At 43.7% G+C, this 23,915-nt stretch overlaps 1 protein-coding gene across 1 annotated transcript in view; it reads left to right on the top strand.

Moving 5' to 3' along the window:
* DNHD1 (dynein heavy chain domain 1) overlaps positions 1-23,915 on the top strand; it is a 681,063-nt gene that overhangs the window by 23,449 nt on the left and 633,699 nt on the right. Inside the window, exon 4 of the mRNA XM_033948490.1 lies at positions 18,781-18,960. Coding sequence (XP_033804381.1) covers positions 18,781-18,960 — 180 coding nt within the window. The remainder of the gene's footprint in view (positions 1-18,780; positions 18,961-23,915) is intronic.

The raw sequence follows: 23,915 nt of genomic DNA on the forward strand, positions 1-23,915 counted from the left end.
GTTTATTTTAGGCAGCCTTAGACCCGATTCTATATAGGATGCCCGTCGGCTTCTGAGATTGAGCGTTCTATACATAATCCGGGCTAGACTGTGCAAGTCTGCCTAGTACCATATATGATATTTAAATATAAAACGATCCAATTATAAACCTAGATAACTCTCCCCCCTCAAAAAAGGGGGAAAAAAAGGTTCACTTGAATATAAACCGGGGGGGGGGGGGGGGGAAAGGGGTTATATATTATTGCTCTGCCTTGCTCCCAGCCCTATTTCCCTCTCTCCTTTCCTTCCCTCCTTGCCCAGCTCTGCACCCAGCCTCTGATGCCCACTGCAGGCTGCCCTTAAGCCCTGGTGGTCCAGCGGTGAGCCTGGACAGGAGCAATCTTACCATGTCCTATCACAGTGAACTGTTAACCACCCCACCTCCCTCCCGCCTCCCAGACCCCTACCCCACCTCCCTCTACAACATATCTTTGAACCCTAGTAGTTTCAAGGTGAAGCAGGGCAGGAGCTATTTTCATTTGCTCCTGCCCCATCCAGAGCCGCGATCAGAAATGACTGCCGCAAGTTCCCGGGGCAGTCTTGTGAGACTGTGAGACTTCGCGAGACTGTGCAGGAACTCCCAGCAACCATTTCTAGTTGCGGCTCTGCACGGAGCAGGAGCGAACGAAGATAGAATCCTAGTCTATTGATTCCAGTCTATTTTTCCTTTGGAAGACTAGATAAAACTGTTAAACCCTATTCATCTGTTCGAACGCTGATAGATTGCACTTAATATGGACCTCATCCTATTGAAGTTTTTTTTATAGTAGGCGTAGTGGTCCTGCTCGTTTTAAACAACATGTTGAAGTCAGTAAATTCAATTAAGTTGCCCAGCACTGCAGATTTCAATTGCATTCCTAGTGCTTATTTAAATTCAAGATCAGTAAGGAACAAAGCACCTAAAACCATCGGCTCAATGCGCGGCAGCGGCGAAGAAAGCAAATAGGATGTTAGGCATGATTAAGAAGGGGATCACGAGTAGGTCGGAAGATGTTATAATGCCACTTTACAGAACAATGGTCAGACCACACTTAGAATACTGTGTCCAACATGGTCTCCATACCTTAAGAAGGATAAGATTCTGTTGGAGAGGGTGCAGAGGCGAGCCACGAAACTAGTCAAAGGCATGGATAATTTAAGCTACAAGGAACGCCTCGGAAAACTGGGACTGTTCACCCTCAAAAAGAGAAGACTGCGTGGGGATCTAATAGAGACTTTTAAAATATTAAAGGGATTTGATCAAATTGACCAGGAAGCAGCATTACTGACATTTTCAGATGTGACACGGACAAGAGGTCATAGCCTAAAACTGAATGGCAGCAGGTTCAGGACAAATGTCAGGAAGTTCTGTTTCACACAAAGAGTGGTGAGCGCTTGGAATGCTCTCCCGGAGGAGGTGGTGGCAGAAAATACTGTGCTGGGTTTCAAACGCATGTTGGATGCACACCTTCTTGCAGATCATATTGAGGGATATGGGAAAACCGGGTCTCCAAAAAGGAGCACCTAAATGGGCCTCCGCGTGTGCGGATCACTGGATTAGATGGACCTTGGTCTGATCCGGTGAAGGCGTTTCTTATGTTCTTTAATCAAAGAATAGCTTGAAAAACAACAGTTAGGTTACTTATTTATTATGGAGACTTGGTTAACCTCAGATAATGATCCAATAATGGGAGATTTGCTGCCACCTGGGTATAAGATTGTTTCTCTATGTATGGCATAACTGGGTCGCTCTCTCCTAGTACACCTATCACTCCCTCGCCCCTCTTTCCACTAAAACCATCTCCTACTCCCGTAAGGCCCCTTGGTACCTCCCATATCACAGAGAACTAAAGCAGAAATGTTGAGCTCTGGAGCGCAAATGGAAAAAATCTAAATCCCCTATAGATAGACAGTCCTGGAGAGTCAATATTAAGTTTTACAATACAGTACTAAAAAAAGCAAAGAAGAACTACTATTGCAACAAAATCTCCAGATTCAACAACTAGAGTTGTACACTATTCAACATCTGGCGCTCCTTAACTTCCAAAAAAGACTCCACCTTGCTCCCCTCCTCTCCCTCAGCCGATGTTCTGGCAAAATTCTTCAACAAAAAGGTCACTACCTTGAGATGCTCCTTCCCACCTACAGTTTCCTACAACTCTCTTGTACCCACTGACTCCAATTCTACCCTAACGGTCTCCAACCCTATCCCAGCCGACAGATCCTGGACTAACTTTGAGCACATATCCAAATCCCTGGTCTTCAAAATCTGCCTCAAACTGAAATCCCTTCCTACCTATACGAGAAAATTCCCACACAGGCCATCTCGTCTATTATCAAACTTATAAACTCCTCCTTATATTCGGGCCTTTTTTCCCCAGAAATGGGTCATATTGCCTTGACCCCACTACTGAAAAAATCTGACCCAGACCCCTCCACACCATCCAGTTATTGCCCAATAGCAAATATCCCTCTCCTAACCAAGATGCTAGAGTCCATCATATCTACCCAACTCTCATCATACTTAGAGAGATTTTCTATTCTCCTACCTTACCAATATGGCTTTCATCCCAACTTCAGCACCGCATCCTTATTGTCCTCCTTAATCTCAAAGATTCAACAACTTCATTCTCAAAATAAGTTTGCCATCCTCCTACAATTCAACCTTTCTGCTGCTTTTGACGTTGTCCATCATGATATTCTAGTTTACCAACTCTCTGAGATAGGCATTAACTCTACTTTCCTAGACTGGTTCTCAAAATTCCTACGTTCTCGTTCTTACACTGTCAACATGAATGGCAGCTCATCCTCCCCCTGGAAACCAATATGTGGAGTCCCACAAGGCTCACCTCTATCTCCTATTCTTTTCAACATCTATATGTCCTCCCTAAAACTCCTCCATCTATCCCCCCTAGAAACAATTTACACTTATGCTGATGACATCCTCGTCCTCCTCGAGTCTGATTCAAATCTCACCAACCTCTCTAAGAACATATCCTCCTGTATAACGAATCTCCAATTCTGGGCCCACACTGTGCATAAGAAACTGAACGAGTCCAAAACAAAACTACTTTGGCTCGGCCCAAAACTAGACCAACTACCCATCTCCATCCCACTGTCCTCTGACTCCACTCTGCAGCTTGAGTTCTCAAGCAATGTTCTGGGCATCATCATTGATTCTACGTTGTCCTTCAACGACCACCTCAATTCCTTGACCAAAAAAATGCTTTTTCAGCCTTCATATGCTAAGGAAAGTAAGATCCTGTTTCCATCAAAAACACTTTTCTGTCCTTGTCCAATCCGTCATCTTTTCCAGATTGGACTATTGCAACTCTTATCTACTTAAGCCTAACTAAGAAAAACCTTCATAGACTTCAGCGGATTCAGAATGCCATGGCTAAGCTTATCTTCACAAAAAGTAAATTTGACCATGTCTCACCGCTCCTGTCCAAATCGACAGGGTCCACTTTAAATGCGCCTGTCTAACTTTCAAAATCCTACACGGCATCCTCTCTCCCTTTATCCCACTTTCTTGGAACTCCTCAAATCCTAATACCACCAGACCCACCCACAAATTAAAACTATCCTTCCCCTCATTAAAAGGCATTTTCCATGCATGAAAACTAGGGACCTTCATCCCCTTCAGAATCACTGAGCTCTGGAACAACCTTACCTCCCCTCTTCGGAACCTGAGCTCTCTCCAACTTTTCCGCAAACATCTGAAAACCTGGCTATTCTCAAAAATGCAATACTTACTCCATCTCTGGCATACTAAGCCCTCTAAATATTCTTCATACTTTGACCTTTAACCCTTCATTGAAGTTCCTTTCTCTCCCAATTCCTGTAAACCGTGCCGAGCTCTACGATTGTGGAGAGGATGCGGTATACAAACCTAAGGTTTAGTTTAGCTTAGTTTAATTTTTTCCAGCCGGGTGGCATGAAAAAGTAGCTGGGACAAGGAAATTTGGTGGTTAGAATATGGTCATTAAATCCAGTGGCATACCTAGTATTTATGACTGCCAGTGCTGATCATTTTTTAACAACCCCCTCCTCTATATAAAAAAGTTATTTTTATAATCATCAGTCACACAACAAGGGTGTACCTAGGAAAAGGCAGCATCTTAAACACTGCAGTGAGCACTAGAACACCAACACACGCATTGTAAAACTAAACAAGCCAGATTCTGCACAGTCAATGCTAACAGAAAATCATGTCCTTTTCATACACAAAGAAGACAGAAACACCCTCGCCTAATATGGAATAATCACAAACTAAAAATAGAAATATATAGACAAAAGTTAAACTGAAACGCCAAGAAACCAGACTCACACCACAGAAACAGTACATAAGAACATAAGAATCGCTTTACTGGGTCAGACCAATGGTCCATCAAGCCCAGTAGCCCGTTCTCATGGTGGCCAATCCAGGTCACTAGTGCCTGGCCAAAACCCAAGGAGTAGCAACATTTCATGCTACCAATACAGGGCAAGCAGTGGCTTCCCCCATGTCTTTCTCAATAACAGACTACGGTATGTCCCTTAATACTGTGCAAAATATAAAGACAGTAGATATAAATTTGAAAAAATTGCTACATAACAATGACCACTTTACAAATTAACAAATAGAAATAAAACAAATAATGAGAAATAAGAAAATACCATTTTATTGGACTAATCCATTTTTCTTTTTTTGTTTAATTCTTTATTCATTTTTAAAACACATTCAATAAGTGGAAAATAGAATAAAGTAATCATTTTACACTATAGACATCACTTAAATTTTTCAAGATTCATACATATTAATACCCTCCCCCCACCCAATCCAATCTTTTCCATTAGAGTAACTATAAAATGTTCCCATAATTTTAGTATTATATTATACATGTTTTAAAACAGAAAATGCATATATATATATCCATTCAGACTTATTTTTCAAACCACAAATTTTATCATCCTTCCCCCCTATTACCATCCGTAAAAATAGTCGATTAAAGATCTTGTATACCTCCCATCCCTCCCCCCTCCCTGGATGTGCATATCCTATATAATAAAACGCTAGCCGTGCATGCGCACTCCTGCCTGCGTGCTTCCCTCCAGCGTTGGCAGCCGCAGCATGCTAAACAGGCTGCTTCGGGCTTTCTCCTGCAGTTGAGTCCCTCTGCCGCGTCACTGATGATGTCATCAATGATGCGACAGAGAGACTCAACGGCAGAAGAAAGCCGAAGCAGCCTGTTTAGCGTGCTGCGGCTGCCAACGCTGGAGGGAGGTTTGATATTAAAGTCATTTTGCCGGGAGGGTCGCAGAGTCAGCGGGGGTTGAGCTGGGAGGGGAGAGAAGCGTCTGCCTTGGGTGCTTCAGGCAGCAGCAGCATTTACAATTCGCTGCTGTTGCTGGCTTCAGGCCTTCCTCTCTGGCCGGTCCTGCCTACTTCCTGTTTCATGAAGACAGGACCGGCCAGAGAGAAAGACCTGAAGTCAGCAATAGCAATGAATTGTGAATGCTGCTGCTGCTGCCCAATGAAGTAGTTAAATGAGGAAAGGGAGCAGAGGGGGAGAGAATGGCTTGGAGGGAAGAAGGAAGGTATGCCAGACCAAGGGAAAAGGAATGAGGAGATGGAGATGGAGAGAGGCCATATGGAACAGAGAGAGAGAGGGCGGACACTGGATGGAAAGAGAAGAGAGGGGCAAGACAGAGGGTGAACAGTAGATGGAAGGGGTAGAGAGAGGGAGACACACCGAATGGAAGTGTGGAGGACGGGGAGCAGATGTTAGAAGGAAGTGGGGAGGAGAAAGAAAAAAGGCCACATGCAGGATTGAGGGAAGAGGATAGAGTTAGAAATAAAGATAGACAGACAGGGGGCCAGGGAAAGACACAGACAGAAAGAATGACAGCGTCCAAGGAGAAAGAGACAAATTTAAAAAAACTAAACAGACAGACAGACATCTACTCTAGCACCTGTTAATGTAACAGGCTAAAACACTAGTTATCTAATAACAACCATAACTATAGAGATTCTACAAAAGACGTCAATGGGCCCCAAATTTATTTAAAATTTTCATTATTCCCTAAAATAACAGCGTTCATTTTCTCATATTTATATATTAGACATAAACTTGCCCACCAGAATGTAAAGTTGAGATGGTCTCAATTTTTCCAGTTTCGTGTAATCAATTGTATAGCTGTACTTGTCATAATTAAAAAGAGACGTCTTTTATGTTTATCTAGGGGATCTTTGATATGCAAAATGGTACCACAAATTATTATTTCATAAGTTAAAGGAATCTCAGAATTTAAAATATTATTAATATGTCCCCAAATTGATTTCCAAAAAATCAGAATTTTAGGGCAATAAAATAGTAGATGGTCTAATGTTCCTATGTCTAGGTGACAATGCCAGCATCTATTAGATCTAGAATTATCTAACTTATTCAATCTTACTGGGGTCCAAAAAGAACGATGTAACAAAAAGAACCAAGTTTTTCAATTAGCTTTCAGAGGCCAAATCTTATTTCAAGACAGTACAGTATACTAATGTTATGGTATCCTGCCCTGACCTGAGGAAAGGGGTTTAGTCCCCCCCCCAAATTGCCTTATTTCCATTTCCTATTTATAAACTTTGATCACTCTCTTATTGCCCCTTCCACCCAGCCTCTGCCCTCTCTGTCTCTACCCCTTCCATCTATTGTCCACCCTTTCTCTGCCCCTTGCATCCACTGTCCATCCTCTCTGCCCTTTCCATCCAGTGTCTGCCCTCTCTCTCTTCCATATGGCATCTTCCCTCTTTTTATGTCCCTTCAAAAAACTGTATATCCTGTACCCTTTCTCTCTTTTGTACATGATTCATCTCAGCTTCACCCCCTCCCCATTTTTCTGTCTCCACCCTCTCCCCTATGCTCTAGAATCTCTCTTCTCCTTTCCTTCCTTCCTTCCCACTCCACCCCATGGTCTGGCATCTCTATCTCCTTCCCTTCCCTCCCCCCATGCCCTGGCTTATCTCTCTTCTCCTATATCTCCCTCCTTGCTCTGGTACCTCCATTCCTTCCTTTCCCTCTGGTCTGGCATTTGTCTGCTTAGTTTCCCTTCTCTCCCCCATTCCCTGGGATCTCTCTCCTCTCCTTCCATCTCCCCCTCACCCTCCATTATCTGACATCTCCTTCCTTTCTCTCCCTCCCTCTTTCCTTTCCCCTGGTCTGGCATCTGTCTCTTCCCCCCAAATGACCTGACATCTCTCCCTCCCCTCCATGGTCTGGTATCTCCTTTCCTTTCTCTCCCTCCCATGGTCTTGGCATCTCTCTTTCCTCTCCCTTCCCTGGTCTTACTTCTTCCTCCTTCCCTCTCTCTCCCCAATTGGATGCAGCAGCAACATTTCTCTTCCCCCCCCCCCCACAGTGCAGCATTCACAATTTGCTACAGGCTAAAGCAGGAGATAGGGAAGCGACGAAGGAAGCTTACAACTTGTTGCTCTTGTTTGCTTCAGACCTTCCTCGCTGTCGGGTCCTGCCTTCGCGGAAACAGAAAGTAGGCAGGACCACGGTAGCGACGAAGGCCCGAAGTAAGCAAGAGCAGCAAGTTGTAAGCTTCCCTCCCTGCCCTATCTCCCGCCTTAGCCTGTAGGGAATTAAACCCATGCTCCAGGGCTCTAACGGTAACACTGTGCATGCCGGCTTCCCTTCTCTTCCCTCCTCACCTCGGGACGTAACTTCCGGTTTTGGAGGGGAATAAGGGAAGCTGGCACGCACAGTGTTACTGTTAGAACCCTGGAGCATGGGTTCAAGTTGCTTGCTGGTGCTTAAAAAAAAAAAAAGTCAGGCTGAGGCGGGAGTCAAGCATTGTACTTCCGGCGGCTCTTCAGGCTGTGCAGAGTCAGCCCGTGGAATCCCCAAGCTGGTGAGAGGGTTTAAAAAAAAATGTTTGAGCAGCAGCGGCAGCAGCAGAATTCACGACTGAGATGACAGCCGGGCGGTCATCTAAATTAGCCGGGTGGAGCGGCTGGCTAAAAGGCTCTAGGGAGAACACTGGGAGAATAGAAAAGGATTTGTTTTGATTTTACAGTGTTAGATTCTTAGCAAAATAAGGATCTAGAAATTTTATCTTGTAAAGTAAGTAGTCAATTTTTGAAGGATTCATTTACTTGCATATTGTTTTACATTCTATCTGGCAGCTGGATTAAAGCCAGACATGCTTTTTTTTTAGTTTATATCGTATAACTCTAAATTACAGTTCACAGAATATTATTAGGAGATAGCAATTTGCATATGAAATTAGAGGATGATTCTGTGATAAAGGAGTTGAAGTTGTTTTTGTTTTCTTTGGATTTTGTGCTCCCTAATTTTTCTTTCCATTTCACGGAAGTTCATACAGAAGCTTCAACTCCATTTTCAACGCACTGCGTTTTTGACTAGTGAGTCCTACAGACCCCTGAGGAAGGCATAGTTTGCCAAAACACGGCCCGAGTTGGGTCTAGCTCCAGTGTTCGTTGATGTAGTTTCGAATTTGAAATAAAGATTTGAATTTTACACTCCTGTGTCCAGGAACAGGCTCCACGTGGTGTGCTTTGTGGACGTCTCTTGTTTTTTTGTGGTAGCCTGGTCTTTGCCTCTGCTCTTGTGACCGCAGTTATCACAGTGGGTCTCTCAAGTGGGTTTGTGGATTGCCCTAATTTCACTCAGACACATGAAAAAGGCCATCATTTGGACTTAGTGACTTTTTCATTTAAAGATACTGTTTCCCCTAACTTTTATTTAACTCATGGTACCTGGAATCCGACCATATGATCTGATCATTTTACTTATTGTTTTAAGAACATAAGCAATGCCTCTGCTGGGTCAGACCTGAGGTCCATCATGCCCAGCAGTCCGCTCATGCGGCGGCCCAACAGGTCCAAGACCTGTGCAGTAATCCTCTATTTATACCCTTCTATCCCCTTTTCCAGCAGGAAATTGTCCAATCCTTTCTTAAACCCCAGTACTATACTCTGCCCTATTATGCCTTCTGGAAGCGCATTCCAGGTGTCCACCACTCGTTGGGTAAAGAAGAACTTCCTAGCATTCGTTTTGAATCTGTCCCCTTTCAACTTTTCCGAGTGCCCTCTTGTTCTTTTATTTTTCAAAAGTTTGAAGAATCTGTCCCTCTCTACTCTCTCTATGCCCTTCATGATCTTGTAAGTCTCTATCATATCCCCTCTAAGTCTCCTCTTCTCCAGGGAAAAGAGTCCCAGTTTCTCCAATCTCTCAGCGTATGAGAGGTTTTCCATCCCTTTTATCAGACGTGTCGCTCTCCTCTGAACCCTCTCAAGTAACGCTATATCCTTCTTAAGGTACGGCGACCAATATTGGACGCAGTATTCCAGATGCGGGCACACCATCGCCCGATACAACAGCAGGATAACTTCTTTTATCCTGATTGTAATACCCTTCTTGATTATACCTAGCATTCTATTTGCTTTCTTAGCGGCCGCTGCGCACTGTGCCGTCGGCTTCATTGTCATGTCCACCATTCCACCAAGTCCCTTTCTTGGGTACTCTCATTCAATAACATCCCTCCCATCGTATAGTTGTACCTTGGGTTTCTGCTTCCCACATGCAATACTTTACATTTCTCAACGTTGAACTTCATCTGCCATCTCACCGCCCATTCCCCTAGTTTGTTCAAGTCCCTTTGCAATTCTTCGCATTCCTCTTTAGTCCCAGCTCCACTAAATAGTTTTGTATCGTCCACAAATTTTATTATCTCACACTTCGTCCCTGTTTCTAGATCATTTATGAATATATTAAATAGCAGCGGCCCGAGCACCGAGCCCTGCGGAACACCACTAGTGACCCTCATCCAGTCCGAGTAGTGGCCCTTCACCCCTACCCTCTGTTTCCTACCCGCCAACCAGTTTCTGATCCATCTATGTACCTCTCCGTCCACCCCATGGTTCTTCAGTTTCCGGACGCTCGTGAGGCACCTTGTCAAAGGCTTTTTGGAAATCAAGGTATATGATGTCTATGGAGTCTCCTCTGTCCATCCGTTTGTTAATTCCTTTGAAGAAGTGCAATAAGTTAGTTAGGCATGATTTCCCCCTGCAGAAACCATGTTGGCTTGTTATCAGAAGTTCGTTTCTTTCCAAATGTTCATCGATGTTTTCTTTTATCAGTGCTTCCGCCATTTTCCCCGGAACCGAGGTCAGACTCACCGGTCTGTAGTTTCCCGGGTCACCTCTTGATCCCTTTTTAAAGATGGGCGTGACGTTGGCTATCTTCCAATCCTCCAGGATCATGCCTGTTTTCAAGGATAGGTTACAAATTTGCTGCAGTAGTTCTGCTATCTCCTCCTTTAATTCCTTCAAAACCCTTGGATGGATTCCATCCGGACCTGGGGATTTGTCAGTTTTAAGTTTTTCTATCTGCCTTGTACATCATCAAGGCTCATTTCTATGGATGTTAATTTTTCTGCTTGATTTCCATTGAAGATTTGCTCAGGTTCCGGTATGTTGGTTATGTCTTCGTTTGTAAATACAGACGAAAAGAACATGTTAAGTCTTTCCGCGACTTCTTTCTCCTCCTTCACCGCTCTCTTCCTGTCTCCTTCGTCCAGCGGTCCCACATCCTCCCTAGCTGGCTGTTTCCCTTTAAAATATCTAAAGAACGGTTTGAAATTTCATGCCTCCCTAGCTAGCCTCTCTTCATACTCTCTTTTGGCTTTTCGGACCACACGGTGACATTCTTTTTGATACTTCCTGTGCTCCTTCCGGTTCCCTTCAGTTTTGTCCTTTTTCCATTTCCTGAATGAATTTTTCTTATTGCCTATCGCTTCCTTCACTATTTTAGTCATCCATACCGGGTCTTTTGTTCGACTCTTTTTGCACCCCTTTCTGAATCTGGGGATGTACAGATTTTGTGCCTCGCTCACCGAGTCCTTGAAAAAAGACCAGGCATGTTCTACCGTTTGCTATTTCTTGAAAGTGTTCCTAAGTTTCTTCCTTACCATCTCCCTCAATGCTTCATAGTTTCCTTTCCTGAAGTTGAAAGTTGTCGCTATGATTCTCTTTCCGTTCAGTATTCCTACTTCAACCTTGAACTTGATCATATTATGATCGCTGTTTCCCAACGGTCCCACTACTTCCACTTCCTTTGCAGGTCCCATTAGCCTATTTAGGATTAGATCCAGTTTGAATTGGCTGCGATCTTATACTGTAGGTGTTTGTTTATCTAAAAGGGAAATTTTATCAAGAGGTCCAATCAATCCAGTTGGATTTTGATCCCATTATGACTCTAAATTTTTGTTTCAGGGGTTTTTGCATTTTCGTACCTACCAGGTCCAATTTGGGAATGTATTTTCTAACAAATGGGCCAATTCTTGTTGAGTTCCTCAGGGATCTTCCCTTTCTCTTTACTCTTCAATGGCTACTTGTCATCTCTGGGAATTAAGTTATCTAAGTTGGGTGTGACATTTTACAGTTAAGCTGATGATCTTACTATTGCAATTCCAATATATTCATCATTTTCTCAATCTATGCAGTTAATTTCCACCATAGTCACAACTGTAGAATCATGGATGACCAAATTTAAGTTAAAACTCAGAACATTAAAAAAAAAAATTATTCTATGCTACTTGCAAGAAGAACAAAATAGAGATGAGTATAAATTTGAATGGAATTTTGTACTTGATTAATCCTCTATAAGAATTCTCAAAATCTCACAATGAATTCAAATGCAGATGCTTTAGTAAGGAGAAGTTTCTATATGTTGTGAAAATTATGGACTGTTAGATCATATTTTGATGTTTCTTTTTGTAGACTGTTGGTACAGTCATTAATTCCCCACCTGAGCACCTTTTTGTCTAGCTTGTCTGTCATAACTAGATTGTAAGCTCTTTCAAGCAGGGACTGTCTCTTCCATGTTTGGTGTATAGCGCTGTGTATGCCTGGTAGTGCTATAGAAATGATAAGTTGCAGTAGCAGCATATAATGTGTATAGCTCTGCATAAGGCTAGTAGCGGTGTAGAAATGATTAATAGCAGTAGTAGATTTTCAGAAAGCATTTGACACTGTTCCTCTTGGGAGACCTATGAGAAAATTAAAAAGTGATGGGACGCTCTCCTGGAGGCTGTTATAGGGGAAAGCACCCTTCAGGGGTTCAAGACAAGGTTGCATAAGTTCCTACTGGAACAGAACATATGCAAGTAAGGCTAGACTCAAATAGGACACTGGTCTTTGACCTAAGGGCGCCACATGAGTAGACTGCTGGGCACAATGGACCACTGGTCTAACCCAGCAGTAGCAAATCTTATGTTTTTATTTTCCTCACTGAAGCAATGCTCCGTCTAAAGATTGGCTGGCTGTGTGCAAATTTTTTTCTCATGTGATCGACAAGTTGTGCAAAAAGTTTTCGTGTGAGTAACATAGAATCATGATGGTAGGTAAAAGCCAAATGGCCCATCTAGTCTGCCCATCCTCAGTAACCATTATCTCTTTCTCTCTCCAAGAGATCCCACGTGCCTATCCCCGGCCCTCTTGAATTCAGACACAATGCAAGTGTTTTGTAAGTGACCCTGTAAAATCTGTAAACAATGCTCCTAGATAGTGCTGCCTGATTCAGGGAAAAAAAATTCTGTTCAATTCGATTCAGCCTATTGAATCGATTTTTTGATTTGATTTTCCTGCCCAATTGGGTGTTTTGGTTTTTTTGGTTTTTTTTTTTAACATCCTGGTGGGTTTATTTTATAGCCTCTTCACCCCCTTTGCCCTCTCCTACCCACACTGGCACTGTGGTGTAAACAAAAAAGACTTTTCCACTGTTTGTTAAATCCTAGATCATGTTCGCAGTCTAACACCAGCTCTGGCAAGATACACATTTCAAATTTGACATATTGTAATCACAACACAGAAAATAAAATTATTTTTTCTACCTTTTGTTTTCTGGTCATCATTCAAATCATGTTGGTTCCAGGCTCTAGTTGTCTTCTGATAACTTGCTTGCCAGGGTCTCCTGCCCATTTGTCATTTTCTTCTTTCTCTGTGCTAACCATTCATCTTCCATCTCCGGCCTCCCCTTCCGTTTCCCTTCCCTCCCCAGGAGGTCTGGCATCTTTCCTTTTTTGTCTCCATTCCCGCAGCTGCAGCGATGGACCCCACCATCTCTCCTTTTCTCAATTACCCTTTCATTCAGCATCTCTCCCTCCTTCCCCACCATGCCAGGGTCTACCAGCTTTCTCTTTCTTTTCCCAACTACCCTCCTATTCAGTATCTCTATCCCCACCCCACCCCTCCATACCATCCCTTGTGTCCAACTTCTCTCCCTTTCTGTTCCTTCCCTCCCTAAATCCCATTGTCTACCATCTCTCTTTCTCTTCTCTTTTTTAGAGCCATTATTTCTTCCCCCTTCCCTCCCTTCCCCTCAGTCCGGTATATGCATATGTCTTTGAACCCCCTTCCCTCCCTCCCTCTGTGTACTTCTACACAAGGGCCCCCATCTCCCGAAGGCCTGCATGTTTTCCCCCTGAAGGCCTGCCCCCCGAAGGCCTGCATGTTCCCTCCTACTTTGCAGCATCCTCCGGCTTCCTCCCTGGCCTCCCGCTCTTACCTTCAGATAATACGGCAGCCTGCAGAGAGGATTGCCGGTGCTATAGCGATCCTTGGAGCCTGCCGTCGTCCTCAGCAGCATGTTCCCTCTGCTGTGATCCTGCTCCTCCTCTGACATCAGGGGCAGGATCGCGGTAGAGGGAACATGCTGCTGAGGACAACAGCAGCCTGCAAAGATCGCTACAACACCAGTGATCCTCTCTGCAGGCTGCCGTATTATCTGAAGGTAAGAGCGGGAGGCCAGGGGAAAAGCCATTATCTGAAGGTAAGAGCGGGAGGCCAGGGGAAAAGCCAGAGGACGCTGCAAGGAGCGCCTAAGCACTTCCTGACTGACCCTCGCCCCCTAAATCAGGAGGGGCATCAGCAGTGGACGGCCAGCAAGAGGCAGCGCTGCCGCTTCTGCTTTAGGAGACCTGAAGGCATGGGAAGGAGGGTTGGTCACTGAAACGGGAGGCCGAGTTATTTTTTAAAAGGAATCGATTCCCCCAAAGTGAATTGGTGAATCGATTTGAATCGGAAATCGGGCAGCACTACTCCTAGAATGTATGTGTGATTGCTCACGTGCTCTGCTTAGAGGGAACATAGGATAGGAGGCAATGTTCTGTTGTGGATTTGGAATTGGTTATTGGATGGAAAACAGAGGATTTGGTTAAATTTCCATTCTTCTCAATGTAGGAGGGTAAACAGTGGACTACTGCAGGATTCTGTACTGTGATCAGTGCTATTTAACATATTTATAATGATCTGGAAATTGAAGCAAGTAAGGTGATTACATTTACAGATGAAGCAAAACTATTCATAGTTGTCAAAACATGCAAACGTTTGCCATTTAACCAGGCTGAGATCATACTGCAGAATGGTGTTGGAGAAAGAGCCTCTCATACCTCTTGTGTAAAGACTTTGCTGAAACGCAAGCAAGACTGGGGGACCTTGATCTTCATCAAGCTTTACTGGCTAAGGCAGATATGGCGCCCTCTGTTTCTGGAGTTGTCCCCTGAAGATCCATGGAGGCTGGGGTACTTTTATGACTTATCACCCAGAACGATTGGTCTCTTCTGCACCCCTACTAATCATTTCTATAGAGAAAAGGATTGGGACTTGTATACTATCTTTTGTAGTTTTACTAACCACTCTCAAAGCAGTTTACATTCAGGTACTTCAATCATTTTCCCTATCTGTTCCAGTGGTCTCATAATCCATCTAATGTACTTGGGGCAGTGGAGAATCAAGTGACTTGCGTGGGGTTGATGTAGTGCTACTAGACATACACAGAGCTGTATACATTATATGCAGGTACTTTCTCTGGCCTAGCTGGCTCACTATCTAAATCTGGGGCAATGGAGGGTTAAGTGACTTGCCCAAGGTCACAAGGAGCTGCAGTGGAAATCAAACCCAGTTCACTAGGATGAAAAAGCCCCCTGCACTAACCATTAGGCTACTCCTCTACTCAGCTGCTTCCTTCCAGGGAAGATTCCACTAAGAATTGATACAATTTGAAATGGAAGAGGTTTGCCATCTGGTGTAAAGGCAAAGCCTTAGATTATTTTCCTGCCTAACACAAATACTGCTTGAATACTTTCTAAACCAACTCTTTAAGAGTTCATCTCAGTGTGAAATGTACCATCACTGTATGGAAGCTAAACTCATCTCTGTACAGCCTCTAGTTATCCTTTTTATAAGAGATTTGTTTTTGATTACGCTTCCAATCAGTCCTCCTGCAATATCATAGGACCTCAACATAATCCTCACAGCTGATTAAAGCTCCTTTTGAGACACTTGACATGTGCCATCTGATGTGAAAAGTTGCGTTCCTAGTGGAGGTCACTTTACGCAGAATCAGTGAGCTTCAGGCCCTTGTAGCTGATTCACCTTTCACAAAAGTTTTATTATAATAGAGTGATTATTTGTACTTATCCTAAGTTCCTTCCAAAGAAGGTATCAGGTTTCTATCTTGATCAGTCTGTTGTCCTGCGAAAGGTTTTCCAAAAGCTCATACCCTATCTAGTGAAAGACCATGGACTATAAGCAAGTCTTAACCTTCTGTCTGGAGCAGATTAAAGTGCATAGACAGTCCATCCAGCTTTTTGTTTCTTTTGATCCAAACAGGTTGGGGGCAGACATCTGTAAACATACTTTATCTACGGTAATTGGCTAATAGATTGCATTTCCTTTATGCCAAGACTGGGCTGACTCGGGAGGGTCATATCGTGGCTCATAATATCAGATTCATGGTTACATCAATAACCCAGTGTGATGAGGTATACGCCCCTTCACGGAGGTTCAGAACCACTGGTAGACTGAAGGGCAGACAATATGCCAAAACCAGCTGGGTTTAAGAAGAAAGTCTAACCTGCACGCAATTTGCATAAGACTTAACCCTGAGGAAAACACCTACTTTAGAAGAAAGAAAAGGTTCCTATCAACTTGGGACCTAGTTGCAAGGGTAAAGAGGGGTTCTCTTCTTGTATTGTGGAAAAGGAGGAGACACTTGGATACTGTGACCAGTCAGACCCGGGCTCTGCCAAGGTCCCAATTAAGCCAGGGAAAAAAGTAAGAATAAAAACACGGAAGGAAAATTCCAGGATCTCCCAGGGTTATATTTTGGGAGATAATGTCATTAACCACCAGAGGGAGCTGGATTCATCTGAGAAGGAAGTAGGTGAGCTTGATTCGAATCACCACCGGGGGAACTCAAGAGGCCCCTGGACTTCTGCTGACTACCTCAGATCAGGCCACACCCCTAGGGTATGTAAGCCAGCAGTGGCATTCAAGCCAGCAGGCCGGTTAGGGAGGAAGTTCAGGCCTTGCCTCCCTAAAGATCCACCTGGGCCAAACAGGAGCAACAACCCTATGCCTATGGAGCTGACAGAGGCCGGGTAAGATGAGGACTTGCCACTTTTGAATGGAGAGCCTATGGACTGTCATGAAGCCGGTGCAGGTTGTGAAGCTAATTACCCTGAGCCTATGCAGGTGGACTTGGCCTCAAGCTACAAACAGTGAGTGTGGATTATTTGGAACTGTTTGCTTGCTGTGTTTTGTTTTCTTGGATGTTGGTTTTTTGAGAAAGCTAGGAGTGTGTGGGGAGAGGTTTTGTTTTCACTCTGGGTGGGATTTTGAAAGCCAGTTTTGTGGCTGTATTTTGACAAAACCTGTACACTCTCCTTTCCTGGCAGTCATAAATGTTGCCAGAGGCTTTCCTCATTTTTTCTTAAGGACTGAGAATTGGGGGAACTATTATCCTGAACTGCAGTTTTGATTTACTGAATTTCCTGCTTTGGAGCAGGCAGTGCTAGCTCTGTGGAGAGCTGTGGTCTCAAGAAGCAATTGGGACTTAATTAAGATTGAAAGAAAGTTTGGACTTTATTTTGGACTGTTTTATTTTCTTGCCTCTTTTGGACAGTTTTGCTTTAATGCTGTGTGGAATTCTGACTAATGTGGCAAATGTTTGATGAACTACTTACCTGCATGAAGAAAATAGTAAACTGAACTATTTCTCTAAACAACCTCAATTGTGGAGACTTTATTTTGGGTTGCTTTAATTTTGATTACTGCTGAGAGTCCAGTCCTGCAGGGTGACTCCATGTCGGGTCACACGCTGGTGTGCTGTTTATTGTAACCACTGGGATTGCTATAGAGCCCTTCCCTGGGCTATAGTGGTGGTGACAATACTGGAGAAAGTCGCCTCACCCCGAGAATACAAAGGAGCTCCTCATAGGATTTCTAGACAGGGAAACTGGATAGGGGAGCTATTTATTGGCAACAAGGACTCCTATGGGTAGAGCATGGCCTAAGGCTGAGAAACCTGACCAGAGAGGTCAGAGCGTGGGCTAGGGCTGTGAAATCCAAAAGTGACCTGAAGTAATCAGAGTGACCAGAAGTTACAGGAGAGTAACCTGAGTGTTCAGAAGTGACTGGACTGATTCAGAAATAGACCCAAGGGATAGTGGAATCATCAAACTGTCTACGTAATATTGTGTCAGGAGTGAGATTTACAAAACTATCCCTCGAGGAAAGCAATGACCTACAGCCATAGTAAAGGGTATATAGGCCACAAAGATAGCAACAAGCTGCTTAAGGGGCATTTATCTATGGAAAATATCACACTTGGATCTCTGTTTTCTCCCTTTCTCATCTGCAGGACCAGGGTCAATGTGTCAGGCCTGAAGTGGATGGCTGAACAGTTACAAGCACAGTAGGAAACTATGGAACAGCAATGTGGTTATGTGGTCTAGAAATTTGTTGTTATGTTATGTTTTGCCTTTTGAAGAAACGATGTGATAATACATTCAAATGCAGGACAAAGCACTTTCATGGACTTTAGTTCTTTTTGAAGCCTTATCCCTGAGGGGGGAACAATAAAGAACTTTTGATTTTGAATGGTACATGTTTTGGACTTTTATTTGGGTTTGTAATTTCTCACTGGCCACTCCAGTTACCACTCGGCTGGGCTATACTGAGGGCAGGGCTTGGTTCTGGATGACCCTGCATAGGGTTATCAGATTTTCCAGAACTAAAATCTGGACCCATGACCCTGCCCCCAGGCCCTTACAGTTCCGCCTGTCTCGAGTCATGCCCCATTATTCCCCCCACAGCCCTACCTCCTCAACCTGTTCACTTGTTGGGAGGGCATCTGCGGGTGTTACTTGATCATGTCACATGCATGCACACATGTGCGTGACGTCACCGCGTTGCATCCATGTATGCGCAAATGATGTCTTGACGTCACTCCTAGCTAGAAACTTTTCAAAACTCGGACAAGGTGCTGGGTTTTGAAAAGCCTTCCAGAACCCTGGATATGTCCACTAAAAGGAGTACATGTCCAGGGAAATCCGGACATCTGGTAACCCTAACCCTGCACCCCACCACTAGGGAAAGGGCTGAGATGGGTGAGATTGGATATTGGGCAGAAATTTGATGGGTAATCAGAAGTTAGATTATCTATAATGGAGAGCAATGAACATGGGAAAGGGGCAGACAAGATTGTAGTGATGTCAAGAATCAGCATGAACTACAGAGAAATGTCAGACATTCTAAATTCCAGGCTATCACTAGGTGAAGAAAAAGGTATGTGGATGCCTTCTTGCACCATAGAAATAGTGATAGGACTGGATTTGTTAAAGAAAAAAGTCATTGTAGAGAAGAAAAAGTTGGATTGAAAATTTTGCCACTCATCTCTCTTTGTATTCCTTTTCTTCCAGGTCTCTAGAAGATAACAAGATAGACCTACAGCTTTCATCTTCAGAGAAATATGGGAAATTTGAGCACTCAACCGTTGAGTCCATGACAGGAAGGAGTGCTGCTGAACTATGTGTGAAATACCGATATAAACAGAGGATCATTTTCTTATACCTTAATATTGCTCAGAATAGGCACTACAGGTAACAACATAACATAGTAAATATCTGCAGATAAAGGCCTGCATGATCAATCCAGTCTGCCCATCAAGGTGGCCAGAGTTGAATCTGGTATCTCCATCTTTCCCTGCCAATTTTGGGGCATAGACCCTGAAAGTTTGCTGAACACTGGTCCTTCCAAACTACTGGAATTGCCATTGAAGTCCACATTCAGTCTCGATCCTGATCTGCTTTTTTTGCCATTTATGGGGCACAGACCGTAGAAATTTGCCCGACATTGGTCTTACTTTCCAACCTCTGAAATTGCTGTCAAAGCTCACGCATTTAAGTTTTGCTTTAAATGGATTCCATTCAATTCTTTTTCTATATAGTATTCCTCTGTGTTTATCCCACTCATTCTTGAATTCCATCATCATTTATCTCTTCACAATCTCTTGCAGGAGAGCATTCCAGGCATCCACCACTTTTTCTGTGAAAAAGTATTTCCTGACATTGTTCCTAAGTCTCCCACCCTATAACTTCTAGTTCGACTGCTTCCCTATCCCATGCTTTCTTTTTTAATACATGGAATATATCTGGTCTGGGCTTCCAGAATGGAAATTTTTGACCTTTGCATCTGCTTCTCTAAATTTCTTTTTTTTACCATGTTATCCTCATGTTAGTCTCCTTTTTTAAAGTTAAATGCTATATTTTGTATTTCCTGTGTGAACTTACTCTAGGGACTATATATCAAATTTCTTCAAGCGACCCCCAGCAACTTCACCTCCTGTACCAATTCATATGTTCCAGTAAGAACAAGGTCTAAACACAGAAAGCATAAAATTTCCTTGCCTCTTGTCAGTTTGGATCAGCTGCTCCTTAAAGCAGTCCTTGATTCCAAGGTGTGTTTCGGTTCTTGTAGTCTATTCAATTCAAGGCCTTTCTTAACATATATCACAATGCCTTCACCAATTTGATCCATCCTATCACTGCGATATAATTTGTACCCCAGTATGGCAATGTCTCATTGGTTATCTTCCTTTCACCAGGTCTCAGAGATGCCTATTATATCTACGTTTTCATTTAGTTTGCTCAGCAGTTGGCATGGTTAAATTATGATCTTTAAACTCTGTCTGCTTTGTATTTAAGGAAAACTTGTCTACTGTGGCCTGCATTGCAACCTTGCTTTCAGCATGATATCTTGTAAAAATACCTTGTTCCGAACCATGCTCTTTTGACTGTCTATTGGCCTTCTCTCAGTTTCTACTTTAAAAGCTGCTCTATCTCCTTTTAAATGTTGATGCCAGCAGCTTGGTTAAGGTAAAGCCCATCTTTCCGCAATAGGATCCCTCCTTCATCCCAACAGCCACTTGTTAACACTAACAGCGAGCTTTCTTTCACCAACCAAGTAAATGTCTCCCTCTTGGCTGCAATATCTACGAAAGCGTCTACGAAACCTTCCACTCTGCGCTGTTACTACTTTATATGGACAAGATTTACTTCCTGGTGTGCATTGCATCACATCCCCACTTCTGTCCATACTAGACTACCTTCTCCACCTCTCTAACTCTGGTCTAAAAATCAGTTTGCTTAGTGTTCATCTTGGTGCTATCAGTGCATTTTCTGTTAAAACTTTTAATAAACATATTGCCAGAGGTTGTGGTAAGAGCAGATAGCGTAGCTGGTTTTAAGAATGGTTTGGACAATTTCCTGGAGGAAAAGTTCATAGTCTGTTATTGTGAAAGACATGGGGGAAGCCACTGCTTGCCCTGGATCGGTAGCATGGAATGTTGCTATTCCTTGGGATTTGGCTAGGTACTAGGTTATCTGGATTGGCCACCGTGAGAACGGGCTATTGGGCTTGATGGATCATTGGTCTGACCCAGTAAAGCTATTCTTATGTTCTTATGTAGATTCCATACGCTAGGTGTTCAGTGCCAACCCACAATCCGGGAGATGTAGAAATCCAAAACTTTTCTGAGCACAAGCTCCTTCCTCTTAGAGTGAGAGCTAGAGCCATCCGCAGTTTCAATTTCTGCAAGCAATCCATGCAGAAGTCTTTTGAATTGCTCTGCTTCTTTTTCTTATTTTTCACTTAAAGATTGGTCTTTTTCGGTAACTTCAGTGCCTTGAGACCCTTTCCAGGGGTCCTCTGTAGGAGAAAAGGACACAGTCCCATGAGTCCGGACTGCTGCTTCACGGAGAAACTTTAATGGATCTGTGGAGCCAGCCTGCCATGTGCTACCATTCTTTGACTCGGGGTCCATTCCACTAGAAGTTTGCTTGCCTGCTCCATGTGCATCATAGAAATATAGAAACATGAAGGCAGAGAAAGGCCAAATGGCCCATCCAGTCTGCCCATCTGCAGTAACCATTATCTCTTCCTCTCTCTAAGAGATCCCACATGACTATCCCAGGCTTTCATGAAATCAGACACAGTTTCTGTCTCCACTGCCTCTACCAGGAGGCATCTACCACCCTTTCTGTAAAAAAGTATTTCCTTAGATTACTCCTGAGCCTATCACCTCTCATTCCATTGCTTCCTTCAAATGAAAGAGACTCGACTCATGCGCATTTACATCATGTAGGTATTTAAACATCTATCATATATCCTCTCTCCCGCCTTTCCTCCAAAGTTTACAAATTGAGATATTTAAGTCTGTTCCCATACGTCTTATGACAAAGACCACGCACCATTTTAGTAGTCTTCCTCTAGACCTACTCCATCCTTTTTATATCTTTTTGAAGGTGCGGCCTACAGAATTGTACACAATATTCTAAATGAGGTCTCACCAGAGTCTTATATAGAGACATCAATACCTCCTTTTTCCTACTGGCCATACCTCTTCCTATGAGGCACAAAACAGGAAGACCCAATTTTCCACAGAAGAAGGAGCAATCCAAAAGAAAACAAACTGTGGAGGAACACAATGTTCTTGATTTTCCTTTATTTCTTAAAAGATATCTTTGGACCACATTAAACATGTAAAAGACTACAATGACCCGACACGGGCTGTGTTTTAGCTAGCATGTGTTTTTCAAGGGTCCAGTCAAAGCAGGCAGTTGATTGAACAGAATTGATTGCAGTCACGAAGAGTCCAAAGTGAAGACTGAAACGAGTGCTGAACTCTGTTGCACAGTACAACTGGTGTATTCAAGTGAAAAAAACACGGTGAAAGTGAAACTAAAAATGACAAATTTAATGACGTGTAGGGCTGTGATTGGTCCACATCTATCAGTCCTATCCTGTAGATTTAGATAAACTTAGGATCCAGATGGTGCATCCCGGAACGGAAGCGGCCTCGAGCACCATGACTGCTTTTGGGCATAATTAAGAATCTTGCGAATGACCACTTTGGATCAGCATGTTTCTGCTATTTTCTGGCCCAGATGATGCATCCGTGGTGTGCAGATCTCATCCGTCTTCAGCATCATAGGAGGCTCCAACTCCCTCTTTATCACTACCATCTTAGTCAGGCTCCAGTGCCCCTGGTGTATCCACAGCGCTTTAGTCTTAAGGCAAGGCTGTTGAGTGCTCAGCCTTGATTAAATATGGCTATTCAGATGTAGTCATCTTGACACTTTTGCAGTTAAAGACGCCCTCTATTATTGCTTCTTATGCCAAAGCCTGGAAGGCTTTCCAACAGTGGTGTGCTAAGGATCAGGTGAAACCTGAGAGGACTCCCATTTCAGGTGGTCCTGGTTTTTCTTCTGGCAGGCCTAGAGAAAGGTTTTACAGTGGCCTCCCTTAAAGTTCAGATTGCAGGCCTTTTGTGCTTCCGAGCACACAGAGGCTGTAATTTGCTTACTGCTCATCCAGATGTGACCAGATTTGTGAGAGGGGTGCTTCGTTTGTGACCTCCCTTGCATCATCCTTTCCCTTTGTGGAATCTTAACATCATTCTTCAGGGCTTTAGGAAAGCCACTGAAGGCAGCTACTCTTCTGGATCTGATGATCAATACTGTCCTGGTCCCCATTGTCTTGGCACGGCGTATTTTGGCGCTTCGGGCTCTTTCGTGCAGGGAACCCTTTCTCTATTCTGGATGCAGGAGTTGTTCTCTGTACTGTAACTGCCTTTCTGTTATAGGTGGTTTCCGCCTTCCATGTCCACCAGGAGGTTCGTTTGCCTGTGTTTCCTTCCTCAGGCTCGGAGTGATAGGATCAGATCTTGCGCAAGTTAGATGGTCTAATGTCTGGCAACTAAAATTCAATGCAGAGTAATGCATTTGGGGATTAATAATAGGAAGGAACTGTATATGCTGGGAGGAGAGAAGCTGATATGCACGGACGGGGAGAGGGACCTTGGGGTGATAGTGTCCGAAGATCTAAAGGTGAAAAAACAGTGTGACAAGGCAGTGGCTGCTGCCAGAAGGATGCTGGGCTGTATAAAGAGAGGCGTAGTCAGTAGAAGGAAGAAGGTGTTAATGCCCCTGTACAGGTCATTGGTAAGGCCCCACTTGGAATATTGTGTTCAATTTTGGAGACCGTATCTGGCGAAGGACGTAAAAAGACTTGAGGCGGTCCAGAGGAGGGCGACGAAAATGATAGGAGGCTTGCGCCAGAAGACGTATGAGGAGAGACTGGAAGCCCTGAATATGTATACCCTAGAGGAAAGGAGAGACAGGGGAGATATGATTCAGATGTTCAAATACTTGAAGGGTATTAACGTAGAACAAAATCTTTTTCAGAGAAAGGAAAATGGTTAAACCAGAGGACATAATTTGAGGTTGAGGGGTGGTAGATTCAAGAACAATGTTAGGAAATTCTACTTTACGGAGAGGGTGGTGGATGCCTGGAATGCGCTCCCGAGAGAAGTGGTGGAGAGTAAAACTGTGACTGAGTTCAAAGAAGCGTGGGATGAACACAGAGTCTAGAATCAAAAAATAAGATTAAATATTGAACTAAGGCCAGTACTGGGCAGACTTGAACGGTTTGTGTCTGTATATGGCCGTTTGGTGGAGGATGGGCTGGGGAGGGTATAGATGGGCTGGAGTAAGTC

This window comes from Geotrypetes seraphini, chromosome 6, assembly GCF_902459505.1.
Source record: "Geotrypetes seraphini chromosome 6, aGeoSer1.1, whole genome shotgun sequence".
Classification (NCBI taxonomy): domain Eukaryota; kingdom Metazoa; phylum Chordata; class Amphibia; order Gymnophiona; family Dermophiidae; genus Geotrypetes; species Geotrypetes seraphini.